Here is a 23,163-nt window from a genome sequence, read left to right as displayed (position 1 = left end):
TTTGTGAATAATATGGGTGTGTGGGAGGAAACTGAAAGCTTTAGCTGTTGTCAGCACTAAGGTCTGCCTGTAAAAAGGCAGATCAATGTGCTTTGCCCAGCCTGAAGTCTCTGTAATTTAATCCTTCCAACTAAATATAGGTACAGCCTCTTACAAGTTGGAATTTAGGCTGGATGGTGGTGTGGAAAGAAGAGTTGCTCTTGCAGCTGTCATAGATTGAAAGAAACAACTGTTGCTTTTAGTCACTAAGGGCAATCATTATGCATATTTAATCACTGAAACTTGCAGAGTAAGATATAATGCAATGTGAGTAAGGATGGCAGAATCTGGTCTTTAAGGAAATAGCTATGAATCAGATCTCAAATATAAACACACTACAGAATACTCTGAAATAAAAGTATTATCTGCAAAGGGTAAAGTTAGCAGCTATGATGTTATGTCTATTCACAGTGGATTCACAGAAAATGTTTTTTAAAGAGATTGCTTCACAAAAGTTGCCCAGTATGAATGTCTGGTACTTCATTATGAGTAAAATTCATTGTGATTCATTAGAGACAGATATTTTGTGCTAGGATGTTTTTTCATACTCACATATATCATATCTGAAAAGATAATTCAGTTCTGGAGAAATAATGTAATGAAAAATATGTATTTTATTTTGGATTTGCACTTAAAACCATACATGATAATTTGTTTGCAAGTTAAAATATGAAAAGAGTCTCCAAGCAAAATTCCACTTAATTATTTACAAATGAAGCTCCAATTTTTTTATTCTTAAAATGTAGTTCTCACTCCAGATCATTTTCCTAGACATATTATCAGTTCCCTTCCCCCTCTCCCCAAGTATTTGTTTTTAAGTTTTCATTTTAGGGAAACATTAAAAGTGACATCAGTAAGGGGTATCCTCTATCCATTTAAATGAAGGTAATATGTACGCTAGAGACAGAATAGAAAATCATTAAAAAAAATGAATGCCACAAATGAAAATTCTTTCATCAATGAGAATGTTCACAAAACTAAAAATTGAGAAAAAAGAGCCTTTGTATTAATAGTACAAACTGTTAATAGTTTAACAAAGTAAGAAGAGCAGATTTAGAAAATATACATGAGTTAGGTACTCACAAATTATTTTTGTTAAAAGTTTCAGGATTTAGGCAGGGAAGGCTTAGATTTCGATTAAATTTGGAAATGTAGAAGTTTAACAACCCAGAATTTGCTTAACATGCTTTAGTGACAAAGAGCTTGATCTTGCTCCCACAGAAGTCAATGGCAAAACACCCATTAATGGGACTTAAATGGGAGCAGGATTGGGCACCAACTTTTATAAATACATTTGATATAAACAGGATTTCATTTAATTATAGTTTTATGTATATAAGTTTTACACAAATATTTAACAGGCTTTTCTTCCTTTTCATACCACAGTGAAGTCACTGGTGCAGTCAGCTGCTACAACAACAGCTGAAAGGAGAGCTCATTTGACTTTTTCCATTTATAGGAAATAGTGTGTAAGGTCTCATCTCACTAAAAAACATAACAGCTGCATCTCCCCTTTAAACAATAAATGACTCAATTCTCTCTGCATATAACACAACATTCTAAAGGTCTGATGGGTCAGAAGCAAAAGATATGTAGTGTGTGATTCTTTCCTGATTATCTCCTTTAAAAAACAAACGAGTCAGTGCTTTCTGAAAAAAATTTGTACTGGAGTCTTTGGATGAAAATTAGTACCTGGAATGATGATTGAGATACAGTACATGAAGTTCTATATGTAATACAAAAACTAACAGCTACACTTGGAATAGTACAGTACTTTGTCAAAATGATATTAATACCACAATACTGCTGTGAAACAACTATTCTTTCTAAAAAAAAAAAAGTTTCCCATGTTCATATATTTTTGTTTTTATTCCCCTAAATAACATTTTAAGAATGTGTCACAAAAGTTGCTATGGAAATGTTGTTTAGACAAAATTATACATCAGTACATTTTTTTTCTATAAGCAAATAAATAATTTAAAACTTTAGCACAAGAAATATATACAAAAACAACATACAAAATATAATTGTTACAAATGTACAATTTCTTTAACAAGTTTTCTTTCACAAAATCAGTTAACTATGCATTGTATGATATTTATATGTTCCTTCTCTTTGGTATAGTCGTTCTGTCTTATTCAAATATTTTCAGTCTTCCTAAAGATCTGGTAGTAACATAATGACTACATGCCTTGCACGGATTAGGAAAATAATGTTAAATCTAAATCAACCCATTACTTCCCAGAGTCCCTGAAGCGTGAATCCATCCTTCAGTTTCTCTATTGCTAGTCCCAGTTCTTCTGAAAATACAGGTTCCCGATCTTGTTGCTTTTTTGGAGGTGAAGGGCATAGGGAGGAGGAACAAATAAAAGACAAGTTTCATTAGAATCTGTGAATAGTGAATTATTAAATAATATGCATTTTACAATGTTAAAGTGTTCTTACCTTATTACCATCAGCAAAGTAAGCCTACAAAGAGAAAAAAAAAGTATCATAAACCCGCCTAAATGATTTCAAATTGTTTTCTTATGTACAATTTAAAAAAATACTTTCCATTTACCATTAATACTTTTTTATATCTACACAGAGATACTTTAGGCTTCTCAGTTCTATTAACTTTACACTTTAAAATAAATTTCAGTATTAAACAAAATCCCTTTTATTTAAAACTGCATTTGGCATGTTTTCTGAGATTTACATATGTGCTTGGTAAAATCTTTTACTTTCATTTTATAAATAAGACTAAAAATTCACTCTGGGTTGAAATTTACTATGCAAAACTTCAACCAGAAAGCAGTGACTTAATATAAAATAGTCTATCTAAATAACTGCTAAAATGTCTGTTGTAATAAATGTGTGTTTTTCATAATAAAACAGAGGCAGAACTGATGGCATCCTCATAGTTTCTGCTGCACATGCAGCAACATTTACTATTCAGTTTCTCAAAATGGGCTCTTCATAATATCTTGGGGAATGTTCATAAAAATTAAAAATAACATTATCAAAATGATTAGTCAACAACACTAATGGGCTAATCTAACACTTACGCAAAGTCATTCCTGTCTCATGCAAAGACCTGTATAAAGAGGTGGGCTTTATACCATCCCCTGAAAATCAGACTGAGTCTTGGACAAGCACGGGAAGCAAATTCCAGCATCAAGGGCTCTTCTCTGAGAGGTCCAGGCCAGCAGCTCCTAGACCTTTAAATCTAGGGATTTAGCAAAAAGTGTCTCAGCTGACCTCAGCTGTCTTGGTGGGCCAAAGCATTTTCCTGAATAGGCCTGAAATCACATGGGACTGTACAGAATACTAACGCCTTCAATTACAATAACAGACTATTAAGGAGCCAGCCTGTGGAATTCAGATGAAATATGTTCCTTGTGGCAACTACCGCTAAGCAAGTAGATCATTACATTCTGTACCAGCTACAGCTTCCAAATATTATTCTAGGATAGTTAAATACAGAGCACATTAGATTAATCCAAAGTAGAAGTGACAAAGGCATAGATAACCCAGACAAAATCCAAATGTAAGAGAAAAGGATTGTAACTGCGATGACAAGCTCATAGAAATAAAAGTACTCTGGGCACTGAAACCAAAAAAATAAACCAAAACAAAAGAAAAAAACCCATAAGAAAAGAGGGGGAAAAAAAAGAAAGGAAATTACAGACTGAAAGAAGAGAAAAAGGAAAAATATAGAGATTAAAAAACTGAAGGTTAGCAGGACAGATAAGGGATAGGAAAGAAGAAAAGTAAGGGCAGACTAGTAGGATTGGTTTTAGGATTGTTGAGTCTACCAGATTTCAAAGGTGAACTATGACAATGTGTATTTTGGGTTAGGCTACCATATAAAAATACTTGTGCACTCTTCTGTTTATACTAAAAAACAGTTTCTGGGTGTAGGGAAAGAACTACATTTAAAATAATTTCAGAAAAGACTCCACCTCATCAGAATATCCTCTTGTGTTTGTATCAATGGAAGTTGTAGGTACTCATCACTTCTTCATATTAGGTTTAGGGACAACAGTTACTATCACCTTTTCCTAAAATCTTGTGGGGGCAAATACTGAGACAACCTTCTAGACACAACATTATCAAATCAATCTGCCCAGAAAGAAAGAAGACTTAATTTTAATATCTGTATGATCTGATTAAACTACAAGCTTTTAGACCCTGCTGGACCTTAAAGCATGCTGCAAGTTGCTTGTGACTGCTACTTTAAACACCAACTACCTTGACTGTCAATAATCATTTGAAATATAGCTCTTTCTACAGAGACTGTTGAAAAAAACTTATATATTTACAGTTAGAGACTATAGCATAGTTTTGGACTTTATGCCCAAAAGACATCTAAATATGTTATCTAACATCAGAAGACCAAACATATATTTTAGTAGGAACCCAAGTCCATAAATGATTTATATTTAAATAATCAAACAACAATTGTTTTTCTGGAGTAGCTTACCACAAAAGCATCTGTCTGTTCATCAGATTCGATTTCCACATCATCCTGAACCTGTTCGACTGTCAGATCTTCAAGAGGTTGAGGCTGTAAATTGAGACAATGAAGTAAACAAATACATTTATATATAATGTTTTTAATATAATTTTATTTCTTCTGTTAGTGCAATGCTGCATGTAGCTTCTGTAATAAAAGGAACAGCATACCTTTTCTTCCATTTCATAATCCACTCCAAATATAGGGCTAGCTGAGTAAACTCTATACAGTGAATTTATTTCTTTCACTGCCTCCTGTAGTTTCTCCACAGGGTCTATTTTAAAACCAAGTACATATCCTCCACTCTACAAGAAAAGAAAAATATGTACTCAAATTAATTAATTTTTACTATATAAAAGATATATATACTTATAGACTAAGTACTTCCTCTTGACTTGACAGGCATTTCTTAATACTAACAGTGAGGACTTTTATATAAGCATTTTATACATTTCAAACTGCTGTATAAACCCTGGGTGCAATTCTGGCCCATGGACTTCCAATGGGCTAGGATTTCACACCCTGTGAAGTATAAAAGCTATGCACTGCTATTCTGTTTTACAAATGGGAAACAGAGACATGGAGACGTCAAGAGAAAACTGAAAATCAGTAGCAAGTCTAGGATCTGTATTCAGGAGTTTTGAGCTGCTCAATAAATGCTTCATCCATTAGATTGTAAGTGCTATTGTGAAGGTAGCTTTTCAGTTATAATGAATGCATTTGATGTAGCCAAAAATAGTTTTTTTTCAACTGTAGAAACATTTTTGATCATGGTCACCAGTAGAAGAAATTACCAATCTTTTACAGAGAGTAGCAAAGATGACATAATTTTTTTTAATGGTATTTTTTTAATGGTATTTAGCTGCACAGTGCTAAAAGTAATCCATTATTACTCTCCCTAAACTAGAGTTCCTGTGTAACAAGGCATTACCTAAATAAATAACAAATTAACTGGCCATGCTGGCCAGTTTGTGTTTCAGTCAGAGACCTCATTAATCAGCTGATGGTTCATTCATCAAAATCCTTGTTCAATAAATTCATAACTCAACAGCCATATTTTCACCACAATTTTGGCCTCTTATGTAGCCAAGTTTTCTTGAGTTTAAACTCTAAAGAGCATATAGGAGTTCAGTCTATTCATTGTTTAAAAAATAGCACACTGAATATAAGAATTACATAGCTATATAGGTAAAAATGAAAGTAACTAAAGAATGCTTTTAAATCATCTTACCTGCTGAGAACTTTCTATGACAAGTGCCAAGCCAAACTTTGAGTCTCTAATCTTTATTGAACGCTGGTTGTAAAGTAAAAAGAGGTAAAGTGTGTTTTTAAAAATGGTGTTCTTTAATTCCTTGATACAAACAAACAATTTATTAATACTATTAACTACAATTATCAGCTCTGAATGCGTGGCATCTTCAGCCATTTGGAAGTCCAAATCTGAACCACTGACAGCTGGTGGAGGAGTATTCCATCAGAAATGATGACAAGGTCTTGGCAGTGTTCCTTTCTGAAAACTTTGATCAAAAGATGAATTCCAGCGCTCACATACAGTGGTGTACACTACTGACACTGGAGCAGCAGCATGGTAAGCACCATGGAAATCAGAAACGCAGAGCAGATCCAAGCATCCAGCTCCTGATCCTGAAAGCCTTGATTTTTCAAAGAATCTGGACAGAAAATCTGCTCTACAACAGATATTAATAGGGCCAAATCTTCCCTCAGATAAGGGCATGCAACTCCCTTTATGTTCAATGTGAGTTAGGTGTGTGAATCGAAGGTTGGAATTTGACCCATATCATACAATATTTAGGTTTAAAAAGGATTGTTGAGGTTAAGATACTTACAATTTGCAGATATGGTATGCTGACATTAAAGCTGTCATTCATATTTGCATGCCAAACTATTCTCACATTAGTAATGAAAAAGGTCCCCAGATTTCCCTGTAAAAAATAGATATATCAGAATTCCTTTGAAATGTAGGGCCTGTTTTCATTTGCATACCCTACTCATATCCTGCACTGAAATGCTAATATAATGGAACTCCGCATTCAGTTCAATTAGGATTTGACGCTGCCTAAATGAAGTCAATTGGAGTGTTACCACTGACTTCAATGGGAGCAGGAGAAGATCTTAAAAAAGACTATCATTACTCAAGTGGTGAAAACCCTTGGGGGATTGCTATTACTGCAGCAAACCAGGATCACACTACAGCACAGTGAACCTTAGAGGATAATGTGAAACTTTCAAGTGTTGTTCACTGTATAGTTCCAGAACTGGTATACTATACAAGTACAATGGCATGTGCGTTAAATTTAAGTGACTGGGGAGATGTGTGCCAAAATCGAAACTGGAGCATAGAGGAAAGAACTCTTACTCATCAAGACTGATGTTATGCCCATTTTGGACTAAAATTACACAGACAAATAACAGCTTCAATTTTGTTCCATGCCCTAAACAAGTACAAATAACTAGTGCCCTGGAGAAGAACACCGACATATTGTACATGTCACTTGCAACCACTAGTCTCTCCCCATCCCCAAGAAATAATCTTCTATTCATGCCCTAAACAAGTACAAATAACTAGTGCCCTGGAGAAGAACACCGACATATTGTACATGTCACTTGCAACCACTAGTCTCTCCCCATCCCCAAGAAATAATCTTCTATTCCAGTGTTTTTAGTTGTTAGCAACTAAAAAACAAAGGAAAACATGCAGTCAAAAACTGCAAGTAGATTATACAAATATGCAGCAAAGTGTTTGAGAAATAGCAGGGTATACTTTCAGGATGATACACAGACCATTAGGCTCTCAAATACTTCTTGTTAATAGGAGCTGTGTATCTAGTTCCTTGTATATAGAGCTGAAAATGTCTCACAAATGTCATGACAGGTTGCTAAGAGGAGTACTCTGTTATACTGAATAGCATACACACAGGATGGACAGCTTCTCATGTAACCCACTCATGAACTGAACCAAAAGAGAATTCCTGTGAGGTTATAGAACTATAATAGTACAGTTGCTAGGAAGATGAAAAACAAAGCACAGTTTTAGTAAAATTGCATATACTCTTGTTTTAACTATACCTGGTCGCTAGATAAATTCCAGACTCCATTGATTTTGTCATATACTTGTTCTTGTGGTAATAATCTCAGTTGCTTGTTTTGAATCAATGCACTTCTCAGCTTAAGATCACGGTACATTTTAGAAGTTTCATAAGCTCTACAAATAAAAATACATGCCAAAGCTGAAGATTTCAATGTCTTTCATAGTTCATGTTAACACAGGTTTATAAAATATTTCAAACTTCCCACTTCAATTATCTACATTCTACAAATAAGTTCAGCAATTTTATTAAACCTTCACTAAGTAGAATACCTGTTGTTGGATGTTTTTTGTTTTGTTTTGTTTTTTTTTGAAAAACTAAAAACATTTTAAAAATTACTTTTTAGCTTGAAATCAATTTTTGTCTTTTGCAATGTTCTGATGCATGCTGTCACTTTTCTGCACCTTGCAGTTCTGCTCTTTTAGCTGTTAAAATGCAACCAAAGCCTTGCTGTTCACACATTATATACAGTATGGACATTGGTAAACATTTAATTTTCAACTCAGATCAGGCACAAATATGCTGCGTGTATAAGATATACACAAATCACTATTCCACAATTTTTAATTATGTATATAGTGTAGATCAGTGTTCATGCCATTAGACTATGTACATGTTCACATCTATATAACTTATTCTTTAGGGGTGAAATCCTGGCCTCAATGGGCTTTTCAATCAAGTCATGATTCCTCTCTTGATTTACAGTAAATGATTCACTACTACTATGCAAATATTTCAATTAAAAGTGTACTTTACTTATTAATATTGGTTTTTACCTTGAAAGAACTTAATATTGAAATTAGCTCTAGTGTTATTTAGAAATCAGAAATTTTTTTCCCCCTAATATCATACAGGCTACTTTAAACCATAGGAATTATTTAAAATCATTACTTGTAGAACTCAAGCTTTTGTATTCAAACTAGGGCTGACAAGCAATTAAAAAATTAATCATGATGAATTGCATGATTAAAACAATTAATCACTATTAATCGTGCGATTAATCACACTGTTAAACAATAACAGAATGCCATTTATTTAAACATTTTTGGATGTTTTCTACATTTTCAAATATATTTCAATTACAACACAGAATACAAAGTGTACAGCACTCACTTTATATTTATTCTTTATTACAAATATCTGTGCTGTAAAAAAACAATCATATTTTTCAATTCACCGCACGCAAGTACTGTAATGCAATCCCTTTATCATGAAAGTTGAACTTAAAAATGTAGAATTATGTACAAAAAAAATTGCATTCAAAAATATAACAATTTAAAACTTTAGAGCCTACAAGTCCACTCAGTCCTACTTCTTGTTCGGCCAGTCACTCAGGGCTTGTCTACACTTACCGGGGGATCAATGCACGGGGATCGATGCATTGGCGGTTGATTTAGTGGGTCTAGTGAAGACCTGCTAAATCAACCGCAGGTCGCTCTCCCGTTGACTCCTGTACTTCACCTGAATGAGAAGCGCAGTGGAATCAACGGGAGAGTGTCTCCCGTCAACATTGCATAGTGTGGACGCCACACGTAGCTGAAGTTGCGTAACTTAGATCGATCTCCTCCCGTAGTGCAGACAAGGCCTCAGACAAACAAGTTTTATTTACATTCGCCGGAGATAATACTGCCCACTTATTGTCTACAATGTCACCCAAAAATGAAAAACAGGCATTCGCATGGCACCGTTGTAGCCAGCGTTGCAAGATAATTATGTGCCAGATGCGCTAAAGATTCATATGTCCCTTCATCTTCAACCACCATTCCAGAGGACAGGTGTTCACGCTAATGACGGGTTCTACTCTATAACAATCCAAAGCAATGCAGACAGATGCATGTTAAGTCTCATCATCTGAGTCAGATGTCACAAGCAGAAGGTTGATTTTTTTTTTTGGTGGTTTGGGTTCTATAGTTTCCGTATCAGAGTGTTGCTCTTAAGACTTCTGAAAGCATACTCCACACCTCGTCCCTCTCAGATTTTGGAAGGCACTTCAGATTCTTAAACCTTGGGTCGAGTGCTGTAGCTATCTTTAGAAATCTCACATTGCGTTTTGTCAAAACTGCAATGAAAGTGTTCTTAAAACAAACAACATGTGCTGGGTCATCCGAGATTGTTATAATATGAAATACATGGCAGAATGCGGGTAAAACAGCAGGAAAGATACTGTTTTCTCCCAAGGAGTTCAGTCAAAATTTAATTAACGCATTTTTTTTAACGAGTATCATCAGCATGGAAGCATGTCTTCTAGAATGGTGGCCGAAGCATGAAGGGACATACAAATGTTTACCATATCTGGCATGTAAATACCTTGCAATGCCAGCTACAAAAGTGCCATGCGAATGCCTGGTCTCACTTTCAGGTGACATTGTAAATAAGAAGCCGGCAGCACTATTTCCCTTAAATGTAAATAAACTTGTTTGTCTTAGCGATTGGCTGAATAAGAAATAGGACTGAGTATACTTGTAGGCTCTAAAATTTTACGTTGTTTTGTTTTTGAGTGTAGTTATGTAACAAAAGAATTCTACATTAGTAAATTGCACTTTCACGATAAAGAGATTGCACAACAGTACTTGTATGAGGTGAATTGAAAAATACTATTTCTTTTATCACTTTTACAGTGCAAAAATAATATAAAGTGAACATTGTACACTTTGTAGTCTGTGTTGTAATTTAAATCAATATATTTGAAAATGTAGAAAAACGTTCAAAAACATTTAATAAATTTCAATTGGTATTCTATTGTTTAACGGTGCGATTAAAACTGCGATTAATCGCAATTAAGTTTTTTGAGTTAATCGTATGAGTTCACTGCAATTAATCAACAGCCCTAATTCAAACAAATTCCAGGTCATTTATGAAGGCAAGATGAATGGTTTTGATGCAAATCAACTGACAAATTTTATTTAAATCAAAACATAGTTAAGACAAAACCACGTAGTGAATCTTTAACAGAATGCAAGGATGACCCAGGAGAAGAATCCAAGAATTTTAGTTTCATCTAATAATCGATAACTATTCCAATGGAATTTTTTTCTTAGGTTTGCACTGGAGTTATTGTAACCTGTACTGTGCTCGGGCCAGAGCCTGCAGTCTTCATTCACCTCACATTCCAATTTGAGTGAAAGTTTTGGCTGAGGCAGGGTGTGGGATATTGTCCCTAGTCAAAAACATATATGAATAAAATGAGTTTTATGGTATTTATTCATTTAATTGGACTCATAGGCTTTCTGCCCCTCATCTCTCCACCCCACATTTTAAGATTCCTTGCTCATATTTCAAATACTTCTGTGGACTTTACGTATGTGAGAGTATGTGACGGGTGCATCAGTGATAGCAATCCCAAATTCTGCATATATACTTGATTTACTATAATTTTTAAAATTAAACTTTATTTTAAGTACGGTACCTGTGTACAGCAATAACTGAAGTGAAAAGTCTGGGACTCCCAGGAACCACATTAGTAAATATGAACTCGAACCGTGTATTGTTACATTTAGTTAATATATAAAGAGCTTCTGTCTGTCCTCGTAGTTTCTATAAGAAAAATTGTTAATATTTAACATTTTGTAAACAACACAGAGAATCAGCAATCCAAGCATGCTATTTTTTTTTTGTCATATTATAATTATAATCACTTAAGGTGAAATTCTGGCCCCCAGAGCAGTCTATGGAAGTTTTACACTGACTTCCTGGCCCCCTGGTTATTGAAATCCAGGCCCCACCAAAGTTACTATTTCCCCCCCAAGAATCTTATAATAATAAAACCTCTCCTTATAAAATTAAAAGTTTATTTCTAAATATTTAAAATAAAAAATTCACTATTTTATTTCTATGATTAAAGATGAACTTTCAGATTATATAGTGAAATAAGTGTTTATGGTACTTTTACACCTTTTTAATTTAAGAAGTATTTTGAAACTTACTGAGTTAGCGGTTCTCGTGGTTATATTTATAATGCAGTTGTAACCAACAGCTAAAAATTGGGGGGGAGGGGAGAAAAAAGCACAGTTTTGATCACAGGAAAATTCTCAGTTATACAGAACAATACTGTTAGAGCATTGCTTGGGACACTGATTGTGAAAAGCCCACATTATGATTGGCTGGATACGCCTTTTACATTATGTCATACCCGTTCCCAGCTAGAATCTGACCCTTAAAAACAAAAATCCCAACCACTATTATATTAATATTGTTGTGAGGATCCCAGGAGCTAAGAGTGAAAAAATAACAGAAGCAGTTTGTGTAAGGGAATGGATAGTGTGTCTGAAAAGAGGAGAATGAGGGGACAGAGGGAAAAGAAGGTAACATTTTAAAAATGCTTTATTGCCCTGACCACAACAGTTTGTGTTATAAAAACTAAGACCCCAATCCTTCAGTTCTTCCTCTGAGCAGACCTATTGAAATAGTTAGGGGCCCAATCTGAAGCCAATTAGTGTTTTGTCACTGATTGCAATAGGAGCAGGCCCAAGCCCTACCTAAAGTAAAATTGGTCTGTTCATCTGAGTAAGGGCAGCAGAACTGGAACCTAAATTGGGATGTGCTCAATATTATTCCCAATTTAGGCTCCAGTTCTGCAAATAAATCTGAATAGGATTTTCTTCCTTGCACGGATCCCTATGCAGGATTGGGACCTTAATTTTTATAATAGAAAATGAGTTGAAAGTAGCTGCTGAATGAATATGGGGACTTCTAGGAAATACGATAAAGGATAAGGGTCCAAATAGTCCAAGAAATCTTAATAAATTGTTATTAAAAGTAAGCCTAGTCAAAAGAGTAGGGTCAAGGCATTCACAGCCTTCCCCGTTTTTAATCTTTCTGCTAGAACAGTGTTTCCCAAACTTGGGACGCCGCTTGTGCAGGAAAAGCCCCTGGTGGGCCCAGCCGGTTTGTTTACCTGCCACGTCCGCAGGTTCGGCCGATTGTGGCTCCCACTGGCCGCAGTTCGTTGTGCCTGGCCAATGGGGGCTGCGGGAAGTTGCGCGGGCCAAGAGACGTACTGGCCACCGCTTCCTGCAGCCCCCATTGGCCGGGCACAGCGAACCGCAGCCAGTGGGAGCTGCGATCGACTGAACCAGCAGACGTGGCAGGTAAACAAACCGGCCGGGCTCTCCAGGGGCTTTCCCTGAACAAGCAGCTTCCCAAGTTTGGGAAACACTGCGCTAGAAAATATTAATAGAAATTATATAAATATAATTTATATGGAATAAGGCTGCAACAATGAAATAAGTAAAGAACAACTAGGGAGCTAGTTGTGGGGAGATTATGCAGTCTTGAAAGCTAGGGTAAGGTGGCAGGTAAAAGGATAAGGATGTTTATATCTTTACATGATGCACAAGGCAGTCTATCCTAGTATTTTTGCACCTATTAATACTACTCTCAAGGTCATCATTCAACACCTACACTGATGTCCAGTGTGAGATAATCTAGAATTAGCAAACTCACTCATTCATTAATACTTGCTGTTATTTGTCAATAAATTACCTTGCATTATCTGTTATATGTATTACTTTGACAGTTATAAGATAATCAATTTTTAAAATATCTAAAAAGTTGAAGGATAGAATTGCCTCTGCTTATAGCAGGGGTGAATCTGTACTTGAGACCACAAGCAAACTTTATACAACTTGGAAAAAAATATCACCACAAATACATAATACAATATAGGGGGGATTGAGTTTGTGAGCATCGGGACTTCTACTATCTTGGCGACTGGAAATTGAGTATCTGGAGCAAAATGCCTGCTGAATAAATGTACCATGACACATACTACTGTTCTGCAAGCTACTTAAAAATATGCTTGACTTTAAGCATCTGAGCAGTTTCATTGAATACTCATGTAACTGAAGTTAGACGTGTTTAAGTAGCCTGCTGAATCAGGGCCCACAACAGTAAATGATATATTTCTGAGGAGAAAAAAACTGAGGATCAAGATTAAATCAGAATAAAGAAGTGGCAACAGCATATACTGATATGACAAGATGGCAATTCAAAGTACAGTAAAACGAAACAGTTCTTCCTAGGCAAACCTTCAAATTCCACAGACTTTAGGAAAACTATAACACACTTTGTTGTGATCTTCAGAATTCTAGTTTGAGAAATTGTAATTAAACATTGACAGTTTATCTAGGAATTATTATATCAATTCTATATTACTGAAAGGAATAATGAATACTGCTGGATTATACCCAGGTTAGATAGCAATGGGAGACTGAAGAGTTTATTAGATTGTAACTTTATTGCTATACTCATTACCGTTGTGAAAATTCAGCATACTACCACATAAAAAAACACAAAACTTTATTCATCTTAATTAAAGGGGATACTTACAGAGATTGACTCTAGGTAATGCCAATGAGTGCCAAATAATCCGTAAATTTGTCACTAGAAGTCTACCTGGAAACAAAGAGTGCAACATTTTTCATTAAATTTGATGACAACTATCCAGATTAAATGTGAGATTTCAAAGTTGTTCCAGAAAACTTAACATTTAAACATAACTGCCTCCCTTCCTCTTCCTGAAAAACCCCTGCAAAACAAATGCCATTCTGATCTTTCTTTTGTTGTAAAAACCTTTATTTTAGATGGAGTTCATTACCACCATAGAATGACACTGAGTCATGTTCAGCACCTACGTCAAGATCCTATTAGAGGAATGGGTTTCCTCCAGGTGACTGTGCAGCTACCAGTGCAATGGTGGTCGTGAACCTTAAATGGGTCTCACACACAAAAAGGGAGCTTTAGGCTAACAACTCTTATATAGCGTTGTCAGCTAGAGAAAGGACTAAGGTCTGTTATAAGAAAGATCCCTCAGGTTGGCAATCAGGAAGGAGGGAAACAAATAGTTTCTGATATAGAACTGGGTGACTTTTTTGACAAAGTAGTTTATTCACTGAAAAAAATGCAGTTTCAGGTTAGTCAAAACTAGTTGCGAATGTGTGCTTATTGCAAATAGTTTCAGTCAAACTAAAAAACAAAATAACTTTGGTAATGTTAAAACAAATGATTTTGACATATCTGAGACAACGTGTTTGATTTTTTGGGCTAAATTTACAGGATGGCCAGGGGCAATGGTGGCAACAGTAGCACAGCTGCCTTCCTAATAACCTTTACTCTAGGCATTAGGCCCCTCACCTGAGATGTAAAAAAACCCAAATACAGTTCCCCCCAGTCTCTCGCTGAGGTGGAGAAAGGATATCCCATATTGCACAAGACTTCCCCAACCATTCTGTTTGGGGTATTCTGGGGTAGGTCTCTTTCAATTTCTCAAACAGGGTTTGGAACAGGGACTTGAACGTGGATCTTCTCCACCTCAGGTGAGCCCTAACCACTAAGCCATACTCATTCTCATTCTCTCTCTAGCCCAGTGATTATTCAAGTATTTTATCTGAAGCAGTATAGCTTCAACAGGAATGACTGAGACACCTGCTTCACAACATCTCACAGCCCAGTGGATAGGGGATTCTCTTGAAATCTGGGAGACCTACGTTCAAATTCCTTCTCCACATCAGGCAGATGGAAGAATTGAATATAGGTCTTCTACATTCAAGGAGAGTGCCCTACAGGTTATAAGTGGGGTACCACCACCACCTACTCCTCCTCCAGTTATTTTGTGAATCTAGCCCTTCATTTCCTTTGCTTTTATTTTAAAAAGTTAAAAATACCCAGAAATGAGACCGAACATTTCAGATTAAAAAAACTGTTCGCTCCAAATCAAAGTTTTTGCTGATGTCTTTGATTTGTTTAATTTTTTTTGTAATCTACAGTTTTGGAGCAAATCGAAACCCCTCCAGCCACCAGAACTGCCAGAGAACCAAAAAGTCAGCTATTCGCCCAGTTCTACTCCCATACACCAGTGACACCCACAACAGGTAAGCCCTAAAAACAAACAAAAAACAGTTATGGATTTCACTCTCATTCCTTTTCCCTCACATATCATGGAAGCTGCAGTAATCTTCATGGAAACAATAAACAGAATCTATAAAGAACTACTGGTGGTGGGTGGGAGGATGAGGAGTTCATTTACATTAGCTTCCTTCCCAAGTAGCCCTATACCCATGCACATTATGCAGTTCTCCTCTATTCCTTCTGCTTGCACATCAGCCCAACCATCTTCAGGAGTGTTTGGCTGAGCATGAAGGCAGTTTATGTGGCTATGAAGGAGCAGAGAGACGGCTGCCAGGCACAGCAGGGGTTAAAGAAAACCTGTGGGTTCAGCTAGCCTCGCCCCGTTATACCTGTAGCCAATGCCAGGGCTGGAAGGGGGAGAAAAGAAGGGAGCCTGGCTCAGTCAGGTACTCACTGGTGAAGAGGTGGGAGCTTTTTGTGTGTCTACCTGAAGGCACAGATGTAACCAACCAACCAACCAGCCAGCCAGCCAATGCAGCCACTGGAAGCAAGCAAGCCTTCCCCTGCTAAGGGGAATCTACTGCCAAGCCCCAACCATGGGGAAACTGGACTAGCAGGGCCATGCCCCAAGCTAAAATACTTCCATAAGGAGCAACTCAGACAACAGGTCCTGAGCATCCCCGTCATGGCTAGGAACAAGATCCATCTCCCCTGTCTAGGGGTGTGAGTGGCCCAGGACTCTGAGCCAGGACCTGAGGGAAAGGAGGGCAGGTCCCCCCTCCAGCCCCTAACCAATGATATAGCTGCTAGGCTGCCTGGCCACTGAAGGCCCTAGCACAGTGGTGAATATCCCTTACTACTGTATAAGAAAGGCCCAACATTTTGCTCTAAGTAGAGATAAAGGAATTATTCTCCTCTGTGGGTTCTTCTATTAAAGGGCTTTTCAATAATGAAAAGATCTCACATTGTATTTAAGTTCCTGCATCAGGATGGCTCATGAATTAATTTAAACAAATTAAAGAGTTCCAGTTCCTGCAACAAGTTGATAAATGAAGATTTTGTTACCATTTCGAACAGTCCTCTGAGAAACAGGCTATATCATTTTAAAATGTAGTTACCTGATGATAACATCATTTTAAAACCTAGTCCAATGACACTCTGATGAATTTACCAATTCTTTTGTCCACAGAAGCACCTTAAACTCTGATGGGAGAAACCACTGAGATAATTAGAGAGTACAATAAATCTTGAAAAGAGAAATCCTCTTGTGTTATAAAATTTAAACAACTTCCCACTAAAACTAGACATTATACAGTTGTAGTACAGGCCTGTATAACCTTTTGCAGGATTATCGCTTAAGATCACCAAGTTGTTTTTAGGGAGGAAACTGAACCCAAATGAATTGCTTCCTAACCAGGCTTTCAATTCCAAACAAACCCACAGGTACAGTCTTTCCATCACCTATTTTGCTTTTCATCAAACCCATGCCATTGGCATCGACTGCACTACCTGATGAATACCCTTGAGAGGACAGATATATGTCTGGTAGTACAAGTACACTAGTATAGTCTGCATTATAGTCTACATGTTTGTTTTTCCTAAGATCTTCTTCAGAGAGAAGACTAATGACCAATATCAGATATACATACAGTAGCTCTCTCTTACAAGGTTCACAGACAACTGTAGAACATTACTTGCTAGATCTGCATTTTCCTTTCAGAAATAACCTAACTTCAGGTATAATCATTTTCTCATGGCATAATTCTTTCCTTTCTGACAATTATGCATTCAGGATCCACTCCTGTTCCTACTGAGGTGAGTGGGAGTGTTCCCATTAACTTCAGTGGCAGCCACTTTAAACCCTCAATGATTAAACAAATTAGAAGTTAAGAGGAGAATTTCATTAGGTACACACTTACCTCTGTCTCCATTGTTTCCTTTGGTATCTTCAATAGAATCTAAACAGTCTATAAGAACCTCTCCTGGTCTCATTTTCATTTGTCTAAAACAAGGTAACTTTATTTGTTTTGGCTATTCATTTCCATTTAAACAGACCACAAAATACTCTGGTCTAGACATAACAAAATAAGGTACAATTAAGATATTATTGGGTTTTCCCTCTCAGGCCCTGAAAAGTGGTGATCATTTCTACTCCCACATAATCCCTTTAACACCTTTAACACCTTCTCCCCAACAAATGCAATATTCCATGGGCTGCTGTAAATATTATCGTATTTGCATAGGCACGTAGCACATCAGATGAGAAAACCTAATATTCTTCACTGTATTAATGGGAGTGTGGCGTACTCGCAGAGATGTTCCCATTTAAATACATTGAAGACTGACGGAAAGGCTGTGTGTCTGTGCGGACAGTATAAAATGACTATTATTTGTTTACAATCCAAGAAAATATTATTTGAACATTTGTAGTAATATTAATATCTGAGGGATTTTTAAAATAACATGAAATGTCTGGGGGCAGGGGTTTTCAGAGCAGACAAGCTGCAGCTCAGAAAGGGTCCCGATTGGTCCCCTTCCTGATTGGTCCCTCCCCTACATCTGCAATGGCTGTTGCTGCATCCTGGGCTTACACCAGCCACCTTCGCACTGTGATGGGGGGCAACACTGCCTCCCACCTCCAGTGAGTACTCCCCCCAGCTCTCCTCCCTTGGTAGTGACCTCTTTTTTTGGGAACCGGAAATATGGTAACCTTTAAACACAATGAAGGCCAAAGTGTTCTGTAAGCAGGGGTCAGATCAGTGGGAGAGAAGTAATCTTCCAAGCGTCACCTATATGAGTTGCCAAAATGTGAAGTTACTCACTCTAGATTGTGCAGAAGTTCAGAACACAAAAGTGTGCTCTGTGAACTTCGATGTGGCTTCAGTATGCCTATGGGTTCTGCTAGGTTTCTTGGGGTTGTGAGTGTATGGGGAGGGGGAAGCAGTATCTTCCAAAATGTCACTTACATGTACCACCAAACTGAGATTATCTTTAAATAGTACAGATCTGTGAAGATTCTGCTTTCTTGCATCAAGAATTAAACAGACAGCAATGCTGACACTTAAAATCATTGTCATCTAAGTAAACGCCTTGATTAAGTGAACAGGGCTCACATCTTTGCATTAGTTACACTTTGTACACGTTTTTTGAGATTGTCTTTGCAATCACTGCAGCTGGAGCAGTACTTTTTATTTTAAATGAAAGTGGAGATTCTGGAAAATAGATCGGAGCTTCCTAGAGGATTTAGTACACAGAAGGAGCAACCTACTGCCTGTTTCTGAGCCCTGACTACACTCCAGTCCCTAAACTTAAATAGCAGGATTAATATCTGTGCTAATACTGCAGCGAGCCTTCAGGCTTCCACAGCGTGCCCCTGCATCCCCCTGTCCTGCCCCCTCCCAGCATGCACTGCTCCCTTGTAAAAAAAAAAAAAAAGGATGCCGACCGCACATCCGAGCCGGAGGGCCTGGCGGCTCCTAGCATGTACCGCTCCGTCGTGACGTGACCAGTCACCAGCGCGGCACCTCTCTGGGTCTCTCCCAGGCGAAGGCAGCTCCCTGCTCTAGGCCGTGCCGGGAGTTGCCTCGGGCCCTAGCGGGGCGGCCGGGCCGGGCCGGGCTCTCCGAAGCGGCCCCGCCACCCCGAGAACCAGCCCCGCAACGGGGCGGAAGGAGGCTTCGCAGAGGGGAGGCCCGGGGGCGCCACTCACTGCGGGGAGATGTCGAAGCGAACATCCCTGTCCTCCCACAGCGCGTCCAGCACAGACGTCATCACTGCCCAGGGCCCTCGCCAGGGCCCGCCAACGGCTCCGCGGAGTTCTCTCCCGCGTCCGGCACCTGTCTGGCAACTGCCCGACGTAGCGCAGCGAGGACCAAACTTCCCAGGCGCGACCGCCGTTGTGGGGGGAGCTGCCGCCGGCTCCGCCCGCAGAGCGTGGGGTGGGGCCTCTCCCTGCACGCCCGTCGCACGGCCCTGTCCCCAAACAGCTCTCGAGACGCGCGGTTACTGCCGCCTCGCCGGGCGGGGCGGGGGAGAGGTTCACACTGGTTTTGTGTCGGGTGGCTCTATGCCGCGCTAGCCGTAGCCTTCCCTCTCCGCGGCCGCCTCCCCCCCCCCGGTTGAACGCGGGGCCCGCCTGCTGCGGGGGCGCCGTGGGGCTGGTTCTCCTGGGCTCTGTGCTGTACAGCGGCAGGGGGTCGACTCAGGGTCGGGGGTCTTATCTCTCTTCCCCCTCCCCAAATCCAGGCTGTAAACCCGGGTCTGACCTGTGCGGACTGGGACAACGGCCACCAAGTACTGGACGCTGCTCTGCGGGTTTGCTGGCGGCTCTGCCAATGGAAACCGCTTAACACCTTTAAATGTAGCCTTCCTGTGAAGTTAGGAACGTCGAGTCTCTCTGGCTGCAGCGGTTTTCTTCTGTTACTGGCGGCTCTAGGGCTCCTGCTGTATCAGCTTTGGGTAGGGGGCTGGGATGGGTTTCAGCCCATTCAGCTGTTGCCTGGTATTCTCCTCTCTCCCTTCACCTCAGCTACTGCTCTACTCCCTTTCTTTGGGACAGGCCTTCTTGAACAGGACTATGTTCTCAAGCTGAGTTAGCAAGAGTCTAACTTCTTCCCCTGGCTTTTATGTAAACTCAGGTTTTGAAGACACCAAGAGATCTTCATAAAAATGTTTAGTGATACTAAATTTTAAAAGCTTTTTCAGTATTCATAAATATCTGGAGAGTCTGAGATTCAGTAAGAACATTTTGAGACATCTAGTCTAGCTGCTTCTACACATCTGAATACTTTTTTTTAAATGTTATTTGGAAATCCAGAAAAGCTTAGTTGTACTAGTTTCCCTTCTTTTGCTTAATTTCCACCAGAAACAGTAAAAGTTCCAAAATAATAAATAGCATCCAAGGATACACAAAGATTTATATAATATGTCATATCTGCAACCAGGTTACTTTGAAAAAATAAATGATCATTAATTATGGATCAGATAAATAAGCAGTCTATTACTGATTATTTTTGCATTGTGCATGTAAATTGAATAGTGAATCTTCAATCATACTTGATACCATGATATTACATTTTGAACACACATGACATATCTACTATAAAAAGTATCAAACGAACACATGGTACATTTCTTGTAGAAAAATATTATACCTGTTAACTTCAATACATTTTAATTGTTTACTTAAAATAATTTGATTGATTACATACCACTACTTACATTAAGCTATTTTAGTGACCGATGAGCACCCGGGGCAAGATCATATGCTGTTTGGGGTAGGGACCATCTTTTTGGCTAGCACAATGGAGCCCTGATCCCTGACTGGGAGCTCTAGGTGCTACTGCACTGTAAATAATAATACAAGTCTTGAGATAATTTTGTCCTTGGTGTAACTCCATTAGTTTCACTCTAGTTACACCAGGGATTAATTTAGTCCTATATAGTGTGTAGGAGCCATCAAAGAAATGTAGTGGACTGAAATTTCCCACGTTTTCCTTTATAAAATTGTTCTTTGAGTTATAAAAGAAAACCCAGACATGTGATAACCAAAAACAGTTCTCTATCTCAAATAGAACTTTTCACAAAAAAGGGAGCAGTATTTTTTGCAAGGCAAGATGCTCTGTGTTTGTGGCTTAGTCCTCCAGTCAAGTCACATGTATCCTCCCCTTTCCTGGAGTATCAAAATCCCTTCTTACTAATGGGCTCAGGCAGCCTTCCCATTCACTGCCTAACTGGTGCCACTTTCCCAGTGGATGGTAGGGGCCCTCTACTCTGGGTTCTAGCTCAGGGATCCTCTAATGAGCAGTCAAGGTGTGTTCCATTCTAGACCTTTTTCCCTGGAGCATTTTCTAACCTTCTGGCTCCCCCCACCACTTTCTCTGGGTTTGCCCCAAAACTTCCTCCTCCCAGGGAATAACTGTAGGCTACTTTGGCTCTGTAGCCTCTAGACACACCTCCCTTCTCCCTGAGGTGTGACTGCACCCTCCTTGCTGCAGCATCCTGTCTTTATTAATACAGTCCAATTCCTTCCTCCTCCGCTGGCTCCCTCATTATTCAGTCAAGGGATTATTAAACCACCTCATTACCCTCAGCTGTGGCCTGTCTAGTTAATTGGCCCCCTTCTTAGCCTACATTAACCCTTTCAGGGTAAGTGTGGGGGATGAACACTCTGTCAGAGGTGGGTATATTAAATGCCAAAAATATGGCCCTTTTTGGAGAACTGCTGTCTCCTGTGCTTCCAGTGACCCCTCTGCTGGGCCTAGGTAGTGAGTAGGAAGAAGCTGCCAGACTTCAGTTCAGAGCGGAAAAGAGCTGAACCTTAGTAGATTGGGATAAATAGCCTGGGGGGAATGGAACTAGAAGCTGGTAGAGGGACAGGGAAACAGGGACTTGAGATGGGACTGGCTGGACAAAGAGACTGGTATTGGGAGCTGAGGTTGCAGAAGTGCTGAGTGCTCACAACTGAAGTCAATTGCTATGCAATATGTGCTTTGAACATATAAAGTGTCCTATAATAATAAATACTCTAAAAAATCTTGTCTTAGATGTCACAAATTGGGCATCCAACATTAGTAGATACTTTTTTACCTTAATCTCTGCATACCTAAACTCCCCATCTGTAGAACAGGAATAATAATACCCCTTCATTTCACAGGATTGTTGTGAAAATATATTAATGTTTGTGAAGCACTGGGATACTATAGTGATAAACGCCCTAGGAAAGCCCATGAGGAAATTAATAATTTTGTCTTCAGAGCAGGATTTGAATAGTGTGCATGAAATAAAGTCTGGGGCCACACATTGAACAATGAGAAAAAGACTAAAATAGCTGACCATAAACTGAGCACTGTTCTTTCTGTGCACTAAACGAGGCAGAGATCCTGTGGAAAAATAGCATGTGATCATGTAATTCAAGACTGTATCATAATGCATATGCACAAGGGGGCTGAATTAAGGTTGCACATGCAGCCGTAATTCTGGCATTTCCTAACTTCTGAGTGGTGGGTTTTTACAAACTTAATAGGTTTGGTTTTTTTAACATTTCACGTACGTGTGTGTGTGCGTGTATAATATATTAAATAAAGCAAGACTGATTGACAATCACATCAGTTACTGCAAATGGGAGGCAGTAAGGATAGATATAAACTGGGATAGTAAATGTAATATATAGTTTTACAGTACACGTCTCCTCTATTCCAGTGAATGTATTTCAGATTGACAGAACTGCAGCCTGAAGTAGAATCATAGATGATTAGGGTTGGAAGAGACCTCAGGTGGTCATCTAGTCCAACCCCCTGCTCAAAGCAGGACCAACAACAACTAAAGTATTCCAGCCAGGGATTTGTCAAGCCAGGCCTTCAAAACCTCCAAGGATGGAGATTCCACCACCTTCCTAGGTAACCCATTCCAGTGCTTCACCACCCTCCTAGTGAAATAGTGTTTCCTAATATCCAACCTAGACCTCCCCACTGCAACTGCAACTTGAGATCATTGCTCCTTCTGTCATCTGCCACCACTGAGAACAGCTGAGCTCCATCTTCTTTGGAACCCCCCCTTCAGGTAGTTGAAGGCTGCTATCAAATCCCCGCTCACTCTTCTGCAGACGAAACAAGCCCAGTTCCCTCAGCATCTCCTCATCATGTGCCCCAGCCCCCTGATCATTTTTGTTGCCCT

The 23,163-nt window shown here is 38.9% G+C and overlaps 1 protein-coding gene across 2 annotated transcripts; it reads right to left on the bottom strand.

The window, feature by feature from the left end:
• Positions 1-635: 635 nt before the first annotated feature.
• On the bottom strand, positions 636-19,391 carry BBS5 (Bardet-Biedl syndrome 5). Of its 2 annotated transcripts, XM_077830003.1 has the most exons (12): positions 19,199-19,390; positions 17,409-17,491; positions 13,972-14,037; positions 11,568-11,617; positions 11,051-11,178; positions 7,625-7,760; positions 6,385-6,480; positions 5,769-5,831; positions 4,708-4,842; positions 4,505-4,588; positions 2,485-2,508; positions 636-2,367 (listed from the first exon to the last, which is right to left on the bottom strand). In XM_077830003.1, exons 1-12 carry the CDS (start codon positions 19,258-19,260, stop codon positions 2,266-2,268), a joined length of 1,029 nt encoding a protein of 342 aa, XP_077686129.1. In that variant the 5' UTR covers positions 19,261-19,390; the 3' UTR covers positions 636-2,265. The 2 variants fall into 2 exon arrangements, with proteins under 2 accessions (XP_077686129.1, XP_077686130.1); XM_077830004.1 differs by lacking the exon at positions 5,769-5,831 and having other exon boundaries at positions 19,199-19,391.
• Between the last annotated feature and the right edge of the window lie 3,772 nt (positions 19,392-23,163).

This window comes from Eretmochelys imbricata, chromosome 11, assembly GCF_965152235.1.
Source record: "Eretmochelys imbricata isolate rEreImb1 chromosome 11, rEreImb1.hap1, whole genome shotgun sequence".
Taxonomy (NCBI): domain Eukaryota; kingdom Metazoa; phylum Chordata; order Testudines; family Cheloniidae; genus Eretmochelys; species Eretmochelys imbricata.
Note: the sequence above shows the minus strand (reverse complement) of the source record. Positions and strands in the feature narration are given on the sequence as shown.

What these genes read in the sequence shown, in the direction of transcription:
- BBS5 (XM_077830003.1), bottom strand. Translation starts at nt 19,260, where the DNA reads ATGACGTCTGTGCTGGACGCGCTGTGGGAGGACAGGGATGTTCGCTTC. An exon ending in ATTACCTAGAGTCAATCTCT is followed by an intron (nt 11,618 to 13,971) that starts GTAAGTATCCCC and finishes CCCAATTTTTAG; the next exon opens with CTGTTGGTTACAACTGCATT. An exon ending in TCAGTTATTGCTGTACACAG is followed by an intron (nt 7,761 to 11,050) that starts GTACCGTACTTA and finishes TTTTATTTGTAG; the next exon opens with AGCTTATGAAACTTCTAAAA.